At 44.7% G+C, this 15362-nt stretch overlaps 1 protein-coding gene across 5 annotated transcripts in view; it reads right to left on the reverse strand.

The window, feature by feature from the left end:
* LOC140212120 (ras-GEF domain-containing family member 1A-like) overlaps positions 1–15362 on the reverse strand; it is a 75699-nt gene that overhangs the window by 20662 nt on the left and 39675 nt on the right. For 4 of the 5 annotated variants that reach the window (XM_072282689.1, XM_072282687.1, XM_072282688.1 and 1 more), the window contains exons 1-3: positions 10202–10395; positions 3829–4008; positions 3012–3131 (exon numbers count right to left, since the gene is read on the reverse strand). In XM_072282689.1, coding sequence (XP_072138790.1) covers positions 3012–3131; positions 3829–4008; positions 10202–10207 — 306 coding nt within the window. In that variant the 5' untranslated portion in view covers positions 10208–10395. Of the gene's footprint in view, positions 1–3011; positions 3132–3828; positions 4009–10201; positions 10396–15362 lie in introns of those variants that run through there. The other variant, XM_072282685.1, reaches the window with a different exon arrangement.

Below are 15362 nucleotides of genomic sequence, written 5' to 3' on the forward strand. Positions count from 1 at the left end.
GTTCTGCTCCAGTGACTGACACACAAATTCCGGCCAATACTTCAACGTTGGACTGATGGAGTGTTGGAGATGCTAAAAATCAAATCCCATATGGTGTCCGGGACTCCAGCATAGTCTGACTTTACAGGAGGAAGTGAAAGAGCCCATGGCAGTACAGAGAAGGGAAAGGGAGATTCCTCTTGATGTCATGCTAATATTCGACTATCAATCAGCAAGTTAATCTGCTTATTATTGCACTGTTATCTGAAGGCGTGTGTAAATTGCCTGATATGTTTTCTGTATGACAACAATGATTACTCTTTGAAAAGCTACTCTCTAAATCTCTTTGAACAGAGAACAACGAAACAGGCCCTTCGGCCCATCATACCTGTGCCAACCATGATGCCAACCTAACTAATGCCATCTGCCTGCGTATGGTCTGTAATTTCCTGCATGTTTTTTTGTCTGTCTAAATTCCTCTTTAAGTGTTTCTATGATTTATGTGTCTATCACCTCCCCTGACAGTATGGTCCAAGCACCTACCTCTTTGGAGGTGTCGTAAAAAAATGAGGAGTGCTACGTAAATACAGATGATTCTGTACATTAGACATTTAGCCAAGTGATGACAAGACTTGGATTTCCAGCATTTGCTGAGACTCTCATGTTTATGACATAAATAGAAAAGGGTTTTTGTCAATACTGGGTACGGCAGGTTTTTTCCATTGAGGTTGGGATAGACTAGAACTAGAGGTCATAGGTTAAGTATAAAGGGTGAATAATTAATGGGAACCTGAGGGGGTGCTTCTTCACTCAGAGCATGGAACGAGCTGCTAGCAGAAGTGGTGGATGCAGGTTCGATTTCAACAGGCAAGAGAAATCTGGGTAGGTACATGGATGAGTAGAGTAATGGAGAGCTATGGTCCAGGTACAGCACAATGGGACTAGGCAGAATAATAGTTTGGCATGGACTAGATGGGCCCAAGGGCCTGTTTCTGTACTGTAGTGGTCTATGAGTCTTTAAAAGACCTGTAAAGGTAAACCTGAACTGCAACTGTCTCATAAATTTAAAGATGCATCTTTTATGTTGTTACAATTGAGAGGTGACAGCTGAATGTTCAAGCTAACTTTATCCTAAGCACTGGAATTATCTCTGTAAGCATTTCTTCCTCCCTCCTCCTTTAACTCCTCCCATTGATCACTTTACGTATCTTTTCCTTGTTCAGTCCTTAGGGTTTAGAGAGAGCTGATGGGAAAAAAAAACTATGTACATTGGCACAAATGCCAAGAACCAGAGGCCACAGAGCAAAAGAGCCAGAAGCGACATGAAGGAAATGCTTTCTTTTCATTAAAACGGCAAATGATTCGGGTCAGGAATGCACTGCCTGAGCACTGGTGAATTGCAACATCAAACCCCAGCATTTAAAGATGAAAGATGAGCTTTATTTTTCACATGTACGTCAAAACATAGAAGCACACAGTGAAGTGTGTCATCCACGTCAACAACCAACGCACTCTGAGAATGTGCTGGGGGGCAGCCCGCAAGTGTAGTCGAGCTTCCAGCACCAACATAGCATGCCCACAACTCGCTAAGCCTAACCGTTTGGAATGTGGGAGGAAACCAGAGCACTTGGGCGAAAGCCACACAGTCATGGGGAGAACAAACAAACTGCTTACGGACAGCAGCTGGAATTGAACCCTGGTCTTACAGTTGGCATTGTAAAGCATCACAGTAACGATGCCACCCTATTCAACTGGGAGTTGGAGAAGTGGCCACTGCAGGAGGCACGGCAGCCGGTTGTCCATTAACATGGCTGCTCTTGGGAGCTTGCTGTGCATAAATCAGCAGCCGCGTCCTGCGTTGCAACAGTAGCTACATCCTCAATTACTTCATTTGGGATGCTAGAAGGAATGTGAAAGGAGCAAATCAATGCAGGTTCTTTTTGTGTGCTTCTGGGATACTGGAGACACAAACAGATGACTCACAGCCATCTGCCAGAGGCAGGCACAGATCTAACCCAAGCACTGTTAAAGCTCCCTTCTGTTACCCAGCAGAGCTTTTCCATATTCTGCAAGGACATTGTTGAAACCAACATTTCTGTCTCACAGATTATTCCCAGCGAGTGAGCTCATCAGAGCTGACAGATTTCACACTCCTAGCTGCCGACGCAGGCGTTTTGACTCTCTGTCACAAACACATATGAAACCTTCCTCACACGCCCCGTCACTGAGCGTGTGCAAGATTGGAGCTCTGTTGCTAGGAGTCTCTTTCTCATCTTTCATTTTCTGGGGTTTAAGTCATTGGCAAGGAGAGAGGAATTTGGATTAAAACAAAAGCCACACAGGTTTACAAATGTTAAGCCCGAGGCCTTTCAAATGAATACCCCAAGGAAGTCGAAAAATGGAGAACAATATAGGAGGGAAGGGTTAAGTTGATCTCAGAGTAGGTTAAAATGTTGTTGGGCATACTGAAAGCAGAGTTCGATACGCTCTTGATTGGTGAGGGTATCAAAGGTTACGGGGAGAATGTAGCAGAATGGGATTAAGAGGGATGAGAAATCAGCCATGATCAAATGGCTGATCTGGCCATGGACTCATCTCCACCTACCTGCCATTTTCCCATAGCCCCTTACAAGGGCACCCCTTTAGAACAGAGAGGAGGAGGCATTTCAGAGGGTGGTGAATCTGTGGAAGTCATTGCCGCAATGGCTTTGGTGCCAAAGTCAATGGGCATATCGAAAGCAGAGTTCGATATGTTCTTGATTAGTAAGGGCGTCAAAGGTTACGGGGAGAAGATAGGAGAATGAGATTAAGAGGGATAATAAATCAGCCGTGATCAAATGGCAAAGCAAGTTCAAAGTGTTGAATGCCTGATTCTGCTCCTATGGTTTTACGAACTGGGACCAATCACTCAGATAAATACCATTACAGGGGAGCTGTCACTGGGACAGTACTAGCTACAAGCATGTTCCTGCCTCTGACAAAACTAAAGGCATGGTTGAAGGGGAAATGTGCTCTCGCACTCTGTTCTGTACCTTATCTGCCTCCAGTCCTGTTTCCAGCTGCTTGGTGCAGATTTGCCCGACTTTCACCAGCAACTCTTGAGGATGGATGAAGACGCGGGAACTCAGGAGAAAGGTGAAGATATAAGTCCGCTGTGTGGGAGAGAAGGGAACAGATATCCTTTCAGTGACCAGTTTCACAATCATCTGAGTTTCAAACTGGGCAGGATTTTAATTGACGTGCAACCCCAGTGTAAATAATTTCAATAATCTAACAGGACTAAGTCTTGCACAGAGAGAGGCTGTTCTGCCCATCATGTCAGTGCCAATCAAGTAGCTATTTACATTAATCTAATTCTAAAATACCCACGTTCCTACCAAATCTCCCAGGTTCCACCACTAGGGGCAATTCACAGCAGCAAATTAACCTACCAACCCACACGTGTTTGGGATGTGGGAGGAAATCAGAGCAGTGGAAGAAATCCCTCGTCATGGAAAACATGCAAACTCCACACGGAGAGCACCCCAGATTAGGTGAACTTGGGTCACAGTAGCTGTGAAAAAAGGTTTTTCAATCTGAAACATTAACCCTGTTTATCTTTTCATGGATGCTGCCTAATCTGCTGATAGATTCCAGCTTTTTATGTTTTTATTTTAGATTTTCAACATCCGCAGAGTTTTGATTTTGAACTATCCTGGGGAAGGTCACCCATTTCTCATCCAAATTGTTTCCTGTCACCAATTCAAACCCTGATACCAACATAGCCATGATCTAAATCTCTTTAACTTAAAGGAACAGAACCTCCAGCTGATGAAGAAATGAGGGGATTAACCCATGCCGAATACTTACATCAGGGTAGTAATCGACCGTGGGTACTAGGTGCTCAATCAGTACCTCGAGGGACCCCGACACTAGGCTGCCATCCTGGTAAACTGGGTCTCCGCATTTCTCCTCCATGTCTGGCTGCACATGTCCACTACAACTGGTACCAAGCATGCTTGGGAAAATTGGTGTTTGGGGCATAGTTTCCTAGAGAAACAAAAAAAAGAGAAAGCATCAGTACTTAGGCCTGCCTCACTCCTCCTTCCATCGAGAAACTCCTGCTTTTCTGAAGCACCACTCGTGACCTGGAAAGACCCAAAGTGCTTGACAGCAAACGAAAGTGTGAAGCAGGGAAGCTAAGCAGCCAATTACACAAGCAGCTCCCAATGACAATGAACAAATGTGCCTGGAAATCGAAAATCCATTCATTATTGTCACACATACAATACAATAAAAAACCTTTGGTTTTGGATGCCATCCATATCAATACATTGGGGCGGTAAGAGGGTATGTTCGTTGTTGAAGAACGCTGTATATGGACTATGGAGCAGTACAGCAGTGCCAACATATTAACCTACACCACGATCAATCCAATCCCTCCCTCCCACATAGCCCATGACCCTCCATTTTTGTAGCTTACATGTGATATCTAAGAGTCTTGTAAATGTAGGAAGACGTCTAGTCAACCTGTACACAGAAAGCTCCCACAGACAATGGCTACCATCCTGCTTCCTACAGTCTCCTGGCTAAGACAATGATGACTTGTGCTCTTTCACCACTGTCTATATCTTCAACTCTTACCAGCAGATGTCTCGTGCCAAGCCTTTCTCACTTGGTTCATCCCACTACCTGAGTCCCATTGCCTTTGGATACTATTCCTGCACTTTCTAATGACCTTTATTTGTTGGTCAAGCCTTCACTGACTGCTGTTCATAGACTACTCATTGTGCTGTCATTGGAGAGGGTCCAGAGGAGGTTCCCGGGAATGAAAGAGTTAATGCATGAAGAGCATTTGATTGGCTCTGGGCCGGCATTCCTTGGAGTTTAGATGAAAAAGAGAGGATCCCATTAAATCTTACTACAAATTGAGAGGCCTGGATAGAGTGGGCGAGGAGAGGATGTTTCCAATAGAGGGAGGGTATTGGACCAGAGGACACAGCCTCAGAATAGAAAGACGCCCCTTTAAAACAGAGATAAGGAGCAACTTTTACAGCAGGAAGGTGATGAATCTGTGGAATTTCATTGACACGGATGACTTTGGAGACCAAGATATTGGTTATATCTAAAGCGGAGTTTGATAGGTTCTTGTTTCAAAAGCGTGTCAAGGGTTACAGGAAGAAAGCAGGAGAATGGGATTGAGAGGCAAAAAGACTCGATTGACCAACTGGCCTCATTCTGCTCATATCTTATGGTCTTATGATCATAGTGTAAAACAACCACTACAGTTTCAGTTCAAAGCACTGGCGCCAAAGTGACAAGGGCAGGCTGATTTTTGAGTCACACTGGAGACTGAGTTCCTGAGTCACTTGTTGATGTATAGTACACAAGAAGCACATCCCTCCACTCATGTCTCAGGGCAAGAGGGCAACTCATATTCATGTCCAAAAGTCCATTGCAGCAGATGACACAAAAGCTTGACAAGAACGTTAATATACAAAAAAATGGACCATGTTACAGGAAGGTGAGCAAGAGCTTCATTGAAATAGTCACAGCAGCAGCAAGGTTTGGGAGGGGTGTTTCGGAAACAAATATCTGGGCAGCAAAAGCCAATTCCAATCAGGGATTATCCAAGAGGCTAACAATGGATGAGAATGGAGATGTGAGGCAGGGAGAATATGGAGGTAGGGAGAGGCAAAACCATGAAAGGATTTCCAAACAAGGATGGAAACAAAACACAAAATTTCAGGCATTGTTTAACTGGAAGCCAGGGCAGGCCAGGGCATGAGGATGATGGGAAATTAGGTTTAGGTGACAAGGAAGACTTGGGCAGAGAAGTTTTCAATGACATGGTTACTAGAAAAAAAATCTTATACAGTACTGTGTAAAAGTCTCAGGCACATATATATAGCTAGGGTGCCTACAACTTTTGCACAGTGCTATAGTAATTTCATGTATTGTGTTGTACTGCTGCCACACAACAAAAAAAAACAAACTTCATGACATATGTGATGATAAATCTGATTCTGACTGTGGACTGTGAGTGGGAAGGGGGCAGGGAAAGGGGAGAGAGCAGGAGATATCTGAGAGACATTCTGTAATGGTCAATAAACCAGCTGTTTGGAATCAAGTGATTTTGCCTAGTGTCTCAATGCTGGGTATGTAGGCACCTGTGCCACCCCTCCCCCACCCCTGGCACTCTTTCTCTGCCATATAATATAGAGTATAGACAGGAGGTGGTTATCAATGGAACATCATCAAATTTATATCCAATCAGGTGCAGGAAAGTGCATTCTTGTAAAGAAATCAGGTCAATTCTTAAGTCAAGAACATGCACTGCATTTAATCTGCTTTCCAGTAGTCTGTCCTTGTGCTTTTCTCTCAGAGTTAAGCAGGTTATCTGGGTGCTTCTCGCTCTGTATTGGGATCTTGCTCTGTACAAGTGCTGCATGTTATGGTTGCAGGAACAGCTTTGAAGAGAGCTTTGGTTTTTCCCAATATTCTGAAGAGAAAGGTGAGTGTGTGCCTTTTACAAAAGTACCCATAGAACCCTGCCTGGACACCAGAGGACAAGCCCTTTTTGGATAACACAATGATTCCCAAACCACTCCCTGGCCCTGTTTATCAGCCGGGATTAAGTCCTGCATTGTGTGCTCTGCGCAACAGGATACAAAGCCCCACTACCAAAACACAGAGCCAACACATTGGGCAGATTAAAGAAAACAATTTCGGCTACACAAGCAGGAACCCTGACCTCATCAATAGTACTTCCTGATCCACAGCCCAGTGCTGAAAAAAAGTGAAAAAGAAAGTCCCTAAAAATTTTTAAAGAAATAGGACACTTCCCAATTAACAATGGAATCTGTGACCCTCTGGACATAAAGCTCGCTGCCCAACTGGGGCGCCCCCTTGTGGGTGAAGGAAGACTTTGTTTCCCGACCGACATCCAAGTATCTGACGGAGCGGTTGAACAATACTATGCCAGTTAAGTGTGAGCACAAACCTTCGCAAATCATAGGGCTGGTTATATCACTTAAAATGGAAAGATTTTAGTGGGTAACAAGAAACGGGTGGGATTAAGTGGACAGCACATTCTGAGCACTAATGGCCTTCAGTACAGACGTCCAACAGGACACCTCTCTTAGGGGCTGCAAACTGAGTAATACCTCAAGCAAGACGTGACCCGGCAAACATTCAGTTTGGAACCTATTCCCCTCTCCATTTCCACAGTAAAATCAACTGCTCCACATCTGATATTAATTGTTGACTATCCGGTTGTATCAGGACCCAACAAGAAGTGACTATTCCAATTCCAATGCACAGCGAGTGTGTACTGAACACAGAAGCCTGGAAATAAAACTGTATTGTGTTATTGTACAAACATGTTTATAGAACAACATCTTCACCAGCCTCCTGTCCAAGTCATGAGAGGCTTTGTTGTTCCATTACAGGTAGCTGTAAACCATCAGCCAAAGCCCACCAGTGGAGCTTAAACCAAATGGACTGCAGACAGACTATCCCATCGGCCCTCACTCATACATACATGCTGAACAAAGCCACTTGGCCCATCAGATTTAGACTAGCTCTCAGAGCAATCCCATTCCACCCTGAGATCTGTTCTCTCTCACCTGCCCACCAACTTCCCCTGATTCTTCTGTATTGGGCGGGCTAATTTACAGCGACTAATTAACCTACTGACCTGGATGGCTTTGGGATTTGGGAGAAGGCAAGAACACCTGGAGGAAACCCATGCAGTCACAGGAAGAATGTGCAAGGTACTGGTGAACTTCCATTTCAACATTTAATTGTTGGAATAAAATTAAGTCAAGGCCACTTGACTGAAGTCAGAATAGTTAGTGAAGGAAGGACAGGGAGGGCTGGAATTATGTGTCTGTTGACAGAGATGTACAATGACCACCAGTGCCATGCCACGACATTGATCATCTTCCAGTCTTGGTGGAAATACAAAGGGGCAAATAAAAAGAAAAACAGCCGGATTACTTTTCAATCCTCTATTGACCAATACAGGAAGAAAGTCTGCTTCATTCACATTCCAGAACGTTGCCCACAGCTCGTCAAACATCTTGTGAATGCAGCAAGTTAAAAATACACAACTATCTCACTTCGTCTTGGCAAGGCCAGGAGGTGGCTGGAGAAAAATTACACGTACATGCTCTCGGCGTACGTAGCCTGCTCCAGAAAAAAAAAATGATGGCACAGCACCTGGTGTGCCGTAACCCTTTGTTGAAAACAATTTATGAACGCGGGGCGTTGTAATCCGAGTTGCGTGCGGTGTGTAGAGTGGGGAGCGTTCAAGGTTTTGAGGGGATCACGTGCCGGTGTTTGGGATCAGGTACAGTATAATTCACCACCAGCTCGCTTCTTTGGAATTGGTGTTGGTTTATTATTGTCACATGTACCGAGATACGGCGAAAAGCTTGTTTTACACGCTGGTCATACAGATCAGATCATTGCACAGTGCATTAAGGTGGAACAAGGTAAAGCAGTAACAATGCAGAATAAAGTATAAAATCTACAGAGGAAGTGCAGTGCAGGTAAACGATAAAGTGCAAGATCATGACTAGATGGACTGTGAGATCAACAGTCCAACCTATCTGCCAGAGACTATTAACACTATTAAATAATAGCATAAAATTGTGAGATTCAACTCCACCTGGGAATCAGCACAGCATTTAGATCAGGGGTTCCCAAACCTCTCGGTTAATGGCAGGGGGTCCAGGGCATACATAAGGTTGGGAACCCCCGATTTAGACTGACAGCAGTGCGATGCAATATTGCATTGTTGAACCTCGGTTACCCTGTGGCACTATTTGAATGAGGTACAGGTTTCCCTGATGTTCTGGCTCATATCGATACACAAATAAACTTGAATCCTGGATCAAACCAAAGTGAGAGCACGCACGAACTGCTCATGACTACACTTGCGTTCATGGGATCTTGCTGTGCTATTAGCTACGTTCCCCACATCACAACGGCAATTGCAGTCTCCTCACTGGAAGGAAGGAGTTTTGAGTTAGACCAAGACTGAGATAGCACAATTTAAACGCAAGTCTTCTTCTCGACCCGGAGTTCCATCTGAGGGGATCGGTTCACAGTTTCGTACTGAATATATCCAAACATGCTCACTAGCATTCTCGGAACCAGTCAGCTGACAGAGCGACTGTAAACAGTGACTGAAGCTGGCGGCCGATCCCAGCTCACTCAGGGCTGTGATGCGGGACAGTAATACAAAGCCTTTACCGTTATCGACACTGTGAGGAACTGGGAACTGAGCACATCGGACGCCAGTCCAGCAAACAATGAGTTAAACAGAGCGGGAGAATTAACAGTTCTGCTATTTGGGCGGCCTGTACCAGCTCCACACTTAAGCAGCAGACCCTATGATGTTCAGCAAGATCCCCAATGCAGTAACTATATTAAGGAGCTAGTTACTTCATTTTGTTTTCCAGGACTAAGTACGGACCAGCACCAGCAACAGCAACAAAGCTGCCGTACTCTTCTGAAAATTCTGCCACTGGATCGTACACATCCATCTAAAAGGGCCTCGGATTAACGTCTCACCAGAAAGGTCACACCTCTGACAGTGCCGTGCTCCCCCGCCATCGCAATGAATTATTAGCCTGGATCAGGTGCCTTTACCGTGATGATTTTTCTCAGTTTTGCAGTCACTCTCTCGGACCAATCTTTTCACCACATGTATAGGGGGTTTCAACGGGGACAAACAGGAGGCTGTACGGAGGAGAAGGCGGGGAAAACCCATCCACATCTACCGAGTGTTTATACCGGAGCTAACAGATGTAAAGTACAAACTAGTCCCCTTTCACCCAGTAACCAACATACAGAAGTAGTTAATCTTGGAGCTTTGGTTGTCATGGAGTCTTTAGTTAATGCACCTGTTTTGCAACCTGCCTAATTTTTATTCTTTATGTTAAAACAAATGGAAAAGGCAACAGACCCTGCCCTATCTGTACACACATACAGAGCACACGGCTCCAGATTGGAATGCTTAGTGTTTACTGTATACATATAGGAACTGGTACAAAGGAACATAGAGTACACATTAACCAAACGAGAGATCACAGTGTGTACCAGAGACACAGACGTTAACGCTGAGGAGTATATGAGTTAGATTCTGTTTATAAGAAGTTTGAATACTGAAAAGAAAATTTGAAGGACTTAACGCTAGTACTCAAACATGAAGCGAATGAAAACGAATCCTTACCCTCATCCTCCGCAGTAACAGGTTTGACTTCTCTCTCCGTTGTGGCTCAGTAAGACACTGAACACGCTTTGCTCCGGGAGCCACAGATGAAGTGAAATTAACTTCCCCAAACAAAAATTCCCGGTGGTGTTACCCTGCCCCTCTCTCTCTCTCTCTCACTCTCTCTGCTCGTACTGACTGTATGTGAGATAGTCCCAGACTTTGTAAATAAGACTTTAGCCCCTCCCACTTTTACTCGCCCCTCTACTGCCTCCTTTGCGAAGTAACCAACCCAACAGGTTTGAGACTGCACTCCACTGTTTGAGAAAGATCATGTTCTCTAGCACCTCCTAGATAGTAAGCGGCAGCCAGAACAACAGAACACCCACGATAGGGACTATCTCAAAATTCCCCCATTTACAATCAGCGTAGGAAGGTTTTTGACTCACTGTTGATCAAAACTGTAATGCTTCTCTATTTTGAAGCTTCAATGAAAAATATTGGAAATTTTCCCCAACTCCAACTCGTGTTATCAAACACTCTGACTTCCTCCCAAACTTTCTCTGCCACCCTTTTCTCCTTTAAGGCATTTATTGTATCCCACATCTTCGCCAAGCTTTTGACCCTATCTGTTCTGTTGCTTCTTTGCCTCAGTATTTCAACATATTACTATTTAATTGACTCCGACAGAGAAACGCTTTGCTGTGTTAAAGCTGTTGTATAAATGAAGGTTGCTGTTCTTATTGACTGATTTACCACCTCCCTCTTCTGTATTCTTGATCTCACACACCTGAATGGAGAAGCATTTCCTGACTGGAAACACGACTACCTCCCCCACTTGTTACTCTCCATGAAATAGTTAACCAAAGGACTTCTTAATGCGTGGCTCTGTTGGCGCCCAATGTATTCCCATCATTTAATCACTCATACACAGAACCAGGGTATTGGATTCACTGCGTGTGCTTGCATGAATATGAATTGCAGTGCTGTATATGGTGACATATATGTACTTTGATAATAAATTCACTTTTAACTTTGAACTTTTGAAAACTGAGGTTCAGGAATTTATAAATTGTCCTTGTGAATTTGTTGACTAGGCTTTATGCCTAAGACAAAGGGTAGAATTTTAAGGTGATTGGAGGAAAGTATAGAAAGTTTTTACACAGAGAGTAGTCGGTGTATGAAACATCCCGCCTGGGGTAATGCTAGAGGCTGATATGTTAGGGACATTTAAGAAACTCTTAGATAAGCAGATAGCTAGAAAGCTCTTGTGGGCACGTGGTCAAGTGGTTAAGGCATTCGACTAGCGATCTGAAGGTCGTGAGTTCGAGCCCCAGCCGAGGCAACGTGTTGTGTCCTTGAGCAAGGCACTTAATCACACGTTGCTGTGCGACGACACTGGTGCCAAGCTGTATGGATCCTAATGCCCTTCCCTTGGACAACATCAGTGGCGTGGAGAGGGGAGACTTGCAGCATGGGCAACCGCCTGTCTTCCATACAACCTTGCCCAGGCCTGTGTCCTGGAGTGTGAAGACTTTCCAGGCGCAGATCCATGGTCTCGCAAGACTAACGGATGCCTTTAGAAAGCTCTTAGATAGAAAGATGGAGGGCTATGTAGGAGGGAAGGGTTAAGTGAAAGTTGACATGACATTGTGGGCTGAAGGACCTGTACTGTGCTGTGGTGGTCTATGTTCTATGTTTCTATAAAGCATTGTTAGGTTTTCAGATTAGGATTTAGTCTGAAGTTCCATCTGCCCCTTTGGGAAGATGTGCACACTCCCACAGCCACACTGATTTAGGAATCCAAATCAACATTCCGCCAGCCCCTATCCCTTACCAAGACCTGATAGATAGTGGGCTGAATGCCTTCACTAGTGCCGCGATTCTAACCACCAACAAATAGAAATCCCACTTTATTTACCTCATTCATACTTTGTTGGATCTTGTGGTACAACATGACTGCCTAAGTAGACCCTCCAACAGTTTACACTTTTACTCCAGATTCCAGTAGTCATTTGCGTTGGCCAGAACAGTGTCTTGCAAAAAAATAAATTATACGTCAAGTTAAAGATGAAAGACTAGTTTTATTTATCTCAAGTCCATTGAACCATATAACTTAATACGTCGTACGTGTCAAACCAAATTAGTGAGGATTGTGCCGGGCAGCCCGCAAGTGTTGCCACGCTTCCCCTGCCACCGTAACATTCCCACAACTAATCCTAACCAGTACGTCTTTGGAATGTGGAAGGGAACCAGAGAATCTGAAGGAAACCACATAGTCACGGGCAGAACTCTTCAGAGACAGCGGTGGGAATTGAACCACGACCTTACAACTGGTTGCTATAAAGCATTGCGCTGATTGCTACACTATCGTGCCATGCCGAAAATGAGCAGGCAGACCAGGAGCTAGGATTTGCATGATGGGCCAAACAGCCTCCTTCTGTGCTGTCCTATCCTGGGGTTCTGAACAATGCAGCAAATGGCAATTTTGACAGCACACTTCACCCTGCGCACTGCACCTTCCTGTGCACTCACGTTTCTGGTTCAGACCTGAAGTGACACAGAGCCAACCTGACAGGCAGTAATGAAAGTTAAAGGGTATCATAATTCGCTGATCAGGAATACCAAATGTACAAACTGCCTTCATTAACTCCCATCTACATGTAAAAATCAGCTAATTCTCCCGCATAACAGAAAGTGACTGCTTTATTGAACTTGGGCAAGTAAAACTATTAGTCTAATTGGGTATGACATGTTATTGGATTAGCCCAATTAATCTTCTATTATGTAAATTTGATAATGAAAAATAAATGTGCTCTCTAAGCTTTGAGGCACCCTCATTGAAGGGTCAACCACCTGTGTGCTGGGAAGAACCAAGCTGACGAAAACAAAACTAAATAAAGTGCTTGTTTTATGATATTTATTTCCTCCATTTAGTGCCTGAAACTGAGAGTGTGGTTGGACTGCCCTTCTGAGAGAGGGGGCAGTGCTGATAATGCAACTCCCGCCCTGGGCTGAGGGAGAAAGTGGTATCCTGCATGATTCAAACATCAGTGGTTGGATAGTAGTGTTGCTTGCGAATGTGGCTAAATTTTGTGAATGGTGTTTCAGTGAAGAAGGGCGAATTCTCCTCCACACTGCATCATCATAATGCTCTGTGTATTTCAGAGTGCAATGACTGTTAAACGTTAACAGCTGATGAACAACATTAATAATAACCCAGTCCTACCCAGCAACACCCAGCGTTTGACGTTATAACTTCTTGGAACAATTTATGTAGAAATTGTATTAAACCATCTGAATTTAAAAACAATCATCAGAACATGAGAAATATGAGGAGCAGTCACTAATTAAGCCCTGTGGACTTGCTCCACCCTGTAATTACATCAAGGCTAGTCTGCTTCCCCACCTGATTCCCAAATCTCTCCAATTCCTGACCATCCTTGACCCTCTGGGGTAGAACCTTTGACGAATCACAGCCTCCTGAGTGAAGGCATTTTTTTCCTCACCCCAATCTAAGTGGCCAACCTCGTCAAACAAAAACAATCCAGCTGTCGAAACAGCTTCTCAGCACTTAACGTGTGATGTCCTCTTCTGATGAGATTAATGAACCCTGCACATCATTACCCAGCCTAATGACCTTAAGCCGCTTAGTGTTTCTATTTACATCAACTTCTTACTTTACAGAGGTAAATTCGTACCTCCTAACATTCTGGAATTGTGAATATTCCTCAGAGATTTAAGTTCAGCTGAAGATCAAGGAGTGCTGCAACCCATGAGAAAGCAACCTGGTTGTTCAACAAGTGACAACAGATGATATCCCATTTTCCTCCCACCCAGGCCGATGGAAGGGGTCCACTCAAAGCTAGCTGGTGTGAGGTTGCTGCACTATGGGTGGCAAGGAAGTAAAGTCAGTAGAGCTACTGCCTCACAGCTCCAACAACAATCCTGACGCCTAGTGCTGACTGCGTGGAGTCTGCATGCTCTCTCTGTAACAGTAGGGATTTCCTTGGTGCTTCAGTTGCCTCCCTCACACCATCAAGATTAAGTTGGTTAACTGATGGCTATAAGTTCAGACAATGATTAGAGTCTGGGAGCAGGTAGGAATAAAATAAACAGACTGAATATACCCCTTGCCCATCCTCTGGGTTCCCCCCCCCCCCGTCTTTCTTCCCGGACCTCCTGTCCCATGATCCTCTCGTATCCCCTTTTGCCAATCACCTGTCCAGCTCTTGGCTCTATCCCTCCCCCTCCTGTCTTCTCCTATCATTTTGGATCTCCCCCTCCCCCTCCAACTTTCAAATCCCCTACTCACTCTTCCTTCAGTTAGTCCTGACGAAGGGTCTCGGCCTGAACCGTCGACTGCACCTCTTCCTAGAGATGCTGCCTGGCCTGCTGCGTTCACCAGCAATTTTTATGTGTGTAGCCTGTTTCTGTGCTGTATTATTCTATAAACTGGGCTGGTGCCATTTATTTATTTAGAGATACACCTCCAAGAGGACCACATAGGGTTTGGAGGATTGCGTGCCTCAATGACCCAGACAGCGATATTGGCTGGAGTCAGGGTCTTGTACTTTGATTCTTGTTAAGTCAGGTCAAAGGGTAGAGGCCAGACTAAGAGCGGTCCACCAGTCCTCCAGGTTCGGGGGGTTCAGTTCAGGCTAACAACCCTGAGCAGACTGGTCAAAACAAAAATTGTTACGGAAACAGCAATGAAGATGCAGGACTCTGCAGAAAGTAATTTAGAGATACAGCACAGTAACAGGTCCTTCTGGCCCAGTGAACCCCCTGCCACCCAATTACACATCTGAATAATGAACCTACTAACTCATATATCTTTGGAATGTGAGAGGAAACTGGAGAACCCAGAAGAAACCCATGAGGATACGGGAGAACATACAAGATCCTTACAGACAGTGCTGGAATTGAACCCAGGTCGCTGGCAGTGTAACTATGTTACGCTACTGTGCTGCCCTTTATCACCCTCTGCCATTTCTCCTTGCCCCTTTCTTCCCAGGATTTATGAAGACCCGAAGCTAGGTGGGGAAATATGAGGCAGGGTCCATGGAACTGCTGGTAGCAAGGAAGCAAACTGGGCAACAGAGAGTTACTGAGTACTTGAAGAGAGTCTCCTGTGTGGTCCCTGTACAAGACGTATACCTGTGACCTGCTTGGATTAGAT

This window comes from Mobula birostris, chromosome 18 (assembly GCF_030028105.1).
Source record: "Mobula birostris isolate sMobBir1 chromosome 18, sMobBir1.hap1, whole genome shotgun sequence".
In the NCBI taxonomy this organism is placed as follows: domain Eukaryota; kingdom Metazoa; phylum Chordata; class Chondrichthyes; order Myliobatiformes; family Myliobatidae; genus Mobula; species Mobula birostris.